The sequence below is a fragment of the Cervus elaphus genome, chromosome 4, assembly GCF_910594005.1.
Source record: "Cervus elaphus chromosome 4, mCerEla1.1, whole genome shotgun sequence".
NCBI lineage: Eukaryota > Metazoa > Chordata > Mammalia > Artiodactyla > Cervidae > Cervus > Cervus elaphus.
In genome coordinates, this window is record NC_057818.1 from 47,067,030 (window position 1) to 47,072,579 (window position 5,550).

The following is a 5,550-nucleotide window of genomic DNA, read 5'->3' on the forward strand; positions in this document are numbered from 1 at the left end:
AAGAATACTGGAGTGGTTTGCCATTCCCTGCTCCAGTGGGCCACATTTTCTCAGAACTCTTAACTATGGCCTGTCTGTCTTGGGTGGCTCTGCACAGCATGGCTCACAGCTCCACTGAGTTACGCAAGCCCCTACACCACAAGGCAGTGATCCATGAAGGGGCAGGATGCTTAGATAGCATCACTGACTCTATGGACATGGAGTTGGCCAAATTCCAAGAGATAGTGAGGGACAGGGAGGCCTGGTGTGTTGTAGTCCATGGGTTTGCAAAGAGTTGGACATGACTTAGCGACTGAACAACAAAAATATGTATGTTGGACTTCCTGGTGTTATCCCCCAGGTCATTACTGCTGTGTTACTGTTTTTTGTTTCCTTTTTCCTCTCTGAGCTTTGTTTTGGATACTTTCTTTTGCTGTGTATGCTAGACTTTTTCTGCTCTCATGTCTAATCTGTTGTTAATTTCATACACTTAAGATGTTGCAGTTTCATCTCCAGAAAGTCCATTTGAGGTGTTGTTTTTTTTTTTTCTTTTTAATCTTAACTTTTTCTCACCATGTTCATGTTTTCCTATACACTGGATCTTTTTTTTTTTTTTTCCTGGTTACTTAAGTGTTTATGTACCACAGTATGGCCCCTCACCCAAAAATCAACATAAAGACAAGAAGCATATACATAGTGAAAACTTATATTTGGAATTAGCCAGCTGGACTCAGTTTAGATGATCCCAATTTTGTTGGCAACATCCAAAGCATCATAGTCAGGAGCCAGTCGAACATATGCCTTCTTCTCTCCATCAGGCCTGATCAGAGTATTGACCTTAGCCACGTCAATGTCATAGAGCTTCTTCACAGCCTGTTTAATTTGGTGCTTGTTGGCCTTGACATCCACAATGAATACCAGTGTGTTGTTGTCTTCTATTTTCTTCATGGCTGACTCAGTGGTGAGGGGGAATTTGATGATGGCATAGTGGTCAAGTTTGTTTCCCCTGGGGGCGCTCTTCAGAGGATATTTGGGCTGCCTCCTGAGCCGCAGTGTTTTGGGCCGCCGGAAGGTGGGTGACGTCCGGATCTTCTTTTTCTTGTGGCTGTGGACACCTTTCAACACTGCTTTCTTGGCCTTCAAAGCCTTTGCTTTGGCTTCAGCTTTAGGAGGGGCAGGGGCTTCCTTCTTCGCCTTCGGCGCCATCTTCATGAAAAGGGTTTCTCTACACTGGATCTTATTTATAATGATTCTTCTAAACTTCTTTGCTGTTTCTCTTCTCTGTCATTTCTGCATCTATTTCTATGAACTACTATTTTTCTGCCTTTTCAAACATCTATTAACTCTTTGTTTCAAGTTTATTTATTTATTTGGCTGCTCCAGGTCTTAGTTGCAGCAATATGGGATCTAGTTCCCTGACCAGAGATCAAACCCAGGCCCCCCGCATTGGGAGTGCAGAGTCTTAGCCACTGGACCACCAGGGAAGTCCCAATGTCTATAACTCTTGACTGGATGTTGGATATTCATTTGCTGTCAGCAAAGAGATGTCTCTATTCTGCTTAGACTCCCCTTCTCTGTTTTGCAGAGTATGGCATTCTAAATACAAAATTATTTTCCTTCTAACTTTGTCCTATCTATAGACTTTCTCATACAAAGGGCATTATTATCCATTTTTAAGTGGTCATACAATGTTCTAAGTACAGTAAGAAACCATTGAGGGGAAAAGGTGTAAGTAGATAATGTCACAGAGTTCCCTGGTAGCCTAGTGGTTAGGCTTCTGGGGTTTCATTGAAGTGGCCCAGGTTAAATCCATGGTTGGGGAACTGAGATCCCATAAGCTGCAGTGTTGTCAAAAAACTCAAAACAAGCAAACAAAACAGAGAATGTCAAACATTGATCTGACTTTGATACATCTGAGGTAGTGGTTAAAAATATACAGATGCCTAAGACTTATCCTTAAACTAAGATTGTGGCATTCAGTCCATGATCACTTCATGGCAAATAGATGGGGAAACAATGGAAACAGTGACAGACTTTATTTTCTTGGGCTCCAAAATCACTGTAGATGGTGACTGCAGCCATGAAACTAAAAGATGCTTGCTCCTTGAAAGAAAAGCTATGACCAACCTAGATAGCATATTAAAAAGCAGAGACATTACTTTGTCAACAAAGGTCTGTCTAGTCAAAGCTATGGTTTTTCCAGTAGTCATATGGATGTGAGAATTGGACCATGAAGAAAGCTGAGCACCAAAGAACTGATGTTTTCAAACTGTGATGTTGGAGAAGACTCTTGAGAGTCTCTTGGCCTGCAAGATCAAATCAGTCAATCCTAAAGGAAATCAGCCCTGAATATTCATTGGAAGGACCGATGCTGAAGCTGAAGCTTCAATACTTGGCCACCTGATGCGAAGAACTGACTCATTAGAAAAGACCCTGATGCTGGGAAAGATTGAAGGTAGGAGGAGAAGGGGACGACAGAGGATGAGATGGTTGGATGGCATCACCGATTTGATGGACATGAGTTTAAGCAAGCTCTGGGAGTTGGTGGATAGGGAAGTCTGGCGTGCTGCAGTCCATTGGGTTGCAAAGAGCTGGACACAACTCGGAGACTGAACTGATACCGCTAACTTACCCTTACAGATTCTGTGGTCTGGGTTGGTCTCTGAAATTAACACTTGCAACAGGTTCCTGAGTTGATTTTAATTGAACATTCAAATTTTAGAATCAATTACTTATTTTCATTGTTACAGATCTCACAAAATATGCTTTCATTATTCTCTTTGCCTTCTCCAAATTGCATAATAACTTTATCAAAATTCATTTCTAATGTACTTTATCTTGTTTATCACTTATCTCTGCTGTCCCTCCACCCCTGCCTCCTAGAACAGGAAAACAATATTTGTTAGTTTTCTTGCTTTATTTTTCCAGGTTTGGAGACCAGGTATGATACAAAGACATTATCTCCAGAAGAAAACATTTCTGAAATAAATTTATCTAAATGGAAGATAAAGAAGTGAAATGCCTGACCTTGAGAATTCCATTATTCAAAGTAGCTGGCAGAGTAAAGTCAAGATTGAGAAACAAGAACTTCAAAATGAATATTTTAGCCAAATGAAAATCATCTATGAAAATATAGCTATTCACAGAAAAGATAAATCTCTCACCCTACATCACAGAATTCCTAGTAGAGAAACATTTATGAATGTACAGAATGTGGGAAGATCTTTAATTATGGCTCAGATCAAATCAAATGTGAGAAAAATTCATACTGGTGAGAAGCCTTTTGCATTTAAGGTATGTGGGAAGGCCTTTACAATTTGTGAACAACCAGCTTGACATCTGAAAATTCATAATGGAGTGAAACCGTATGTATGTCTAGACTCTGGAAAGGCTTTTAAGTTTTGGCAGAGACCTGAGAGTACACAAAAATATTCATTCAGGGGAGAAATCCTATGAATGTAAAGAATATTGGGAGGCATTTTGAATTCATCAACAACTCACTCAATATGGAAAAATTCATAGTGGAGTGAAATCCTATATATGTAAAAAATGTGGGAAAGCTTTTAGTTAGGCAAAGTCCTTAAAGTACAAAAGAATATTCATTCAGGGAAGAAGTTCTATGAATGTCAGATCTGTGGGAAGACCTTCAGCTCTTCCAGACCAGATACTTTAGAGTATACCAGAAAATTCATACAGATGAAAAACCCTATGAATGCAAAGAATGTGGAAATCTTATAGACTATGTGCACAACTTGTCAACATCAAAAAATTCATACAGATGAGAAATCTTATGAATGTAAGGAATATGGGGGAAAAAAACCTTAAGACTTCATTTATACCTTAAAGCTCAACAGAGCATTCATACTAATGAGAAACTCTATGAATGTTAAGAATGTAGGAAGGCCTTTAGGCAGAGGGCACATCTTACTAAGCATCAAAGAATTCATATTGGTGAGAAACCCTATGAATATAAGGAATGTGGAAAGACCTACAGATGGAGTTCAACACAACCAACATCAAAAACTGCACACTAAAGAGAAACTGTGAATTTAAGATACATAGAAGGGCCTTTGAGGTTCATTCAATTCTTACAGATCATTAGATAATTCAATGGTGAGAAACCAAAAATATGAATGTATGGGGTGATATGGGATGGCTTTCAAAAGAATGAATATTAGTGACTGTACATTAGTAGAAACCCTGTGAATTTAAGGAATGTGGGGATGCTTTTCACACTTTATTGAACATCAGAGACTTAACAATGTCAAGACTCTAAAAATGTAAGAAATGCAGGAAGGCCCAATATTCATGTCTCTATGAACACCTGAGAATTCATAACCCTGTAATGTTAATATAAAAGAGCTTTTTCTTTCAATTAGCTCTTCCATACTAATACTAGAGGGAATGTTTAGGAACTTTTTTTGCCATTCTTACAACTTATTAGGTGTAAAAGATTTCTTGCCAGGTATCTTAATCTAATGATCATATAAAATACTTCCAAAACTGAGGCAATAGATAGGCCCCAGGCTGAGCAACTGATCTGTCCCCTGTGGACAGATACTCCAAGATAGAAATAATGTCAGAAGTGAAGAGGAGGTGAGGCCTGCCCATATAAAAGATTAAGAGAACATGTTATTTCTCATTCTTGAGGTCAAGGAGACCTTCCCAACTACACATGTGCAGAAAGGCTCCTCAGAGTCCAAAAAGGCAGGAGGTGCCACCAGTAGTAGGTGATGTCAATCATCCCATAGGCCTCTGCACTGGAATCCATCTGAGCTAAGAAATGTGCATGCACACAGGGGAGGACCCCCAGTTATATTAAATACAGACTCAGAGCCAGCAAGATGACTGACCAGAGGAAACCCAAAAGAAATGCCCCGTATAAGGAATTTAAGCTACCATGAAAGCACGATACTCTCTCTCGGGGCCCACCTGTGTGCGTCTATTCACGTGTACTTTTCTTTCCTCCTAGTAATTCACTACTTTCCATCTCTTTGTTGACATTCATTTCCACAAAGCGGACAAGCCAGGGCCTTGTCACTGGCCCTCGTGGTCTAGTGGCTAGGACAGCACTCTCACTGCCGCTTCCTGACTTCAACTTCTGGCTAGGGAAGTGAGATCCTGCTTCAAGTTGCTGCAGGCCAAAGCCACCTGAGATCAAAACCACTCAACTCCTGTTGGATGTCTGCAAATTTGTATAGTCTCTTAATCTGAAAGAAAGCCTTTAGTCACAGCCCATTCCTAGTCTATCACATTATCAAGATATGCCGCAATATACTTATTAGCTCCGTGCCTCAGTTGTGAAACAGTGATAATACCAATCTAATTGAGTTTTTATGAGGACTAATAACCTGTAAATCTTTGTTAAGATTATTTAACAAATAAATATTCACTACTGTTGATCAGATAAGCAAGAGCATTACCATTAGTGAATTCTTAGAGAAAGACACTATGTTGGTAATGATCTTAGAAAAGCCTCCAATCACCTCCATCCTCCTATTCAACTTTAGATGACTGACTTTGAATAAAGTCCTGTAAAATACAGAGAACATGTGAGACAACTTCATTCTT

The 5,550-nt window shown here is 39.6% G+C and overlaps 1 protein-coding gene across 1 annotated transcript; it reads right to left on the reverse strand.

Moving 5' to 3' along the window:
• Window positions 1-669: 669 nt before the first annotated feature.
• On the reverse strand, window positions 670-1,210 carry LOC122688204 (60S ribosomal protein L23a-like). The gene has a single exon (XM_043894043.1). It carries the CDS (start codon window positions 1,189-1,191, stop codon window positions 715-717), a length of 477 nt encoding a protein of 158 aa, XP_043749978.1. The 5' UTR covers window positions 1,192-1,210; the 3' UTR covers window positions 670-714.
• Window positions 1,211-5,550: the final 4,340 nt, after the last annotated feature.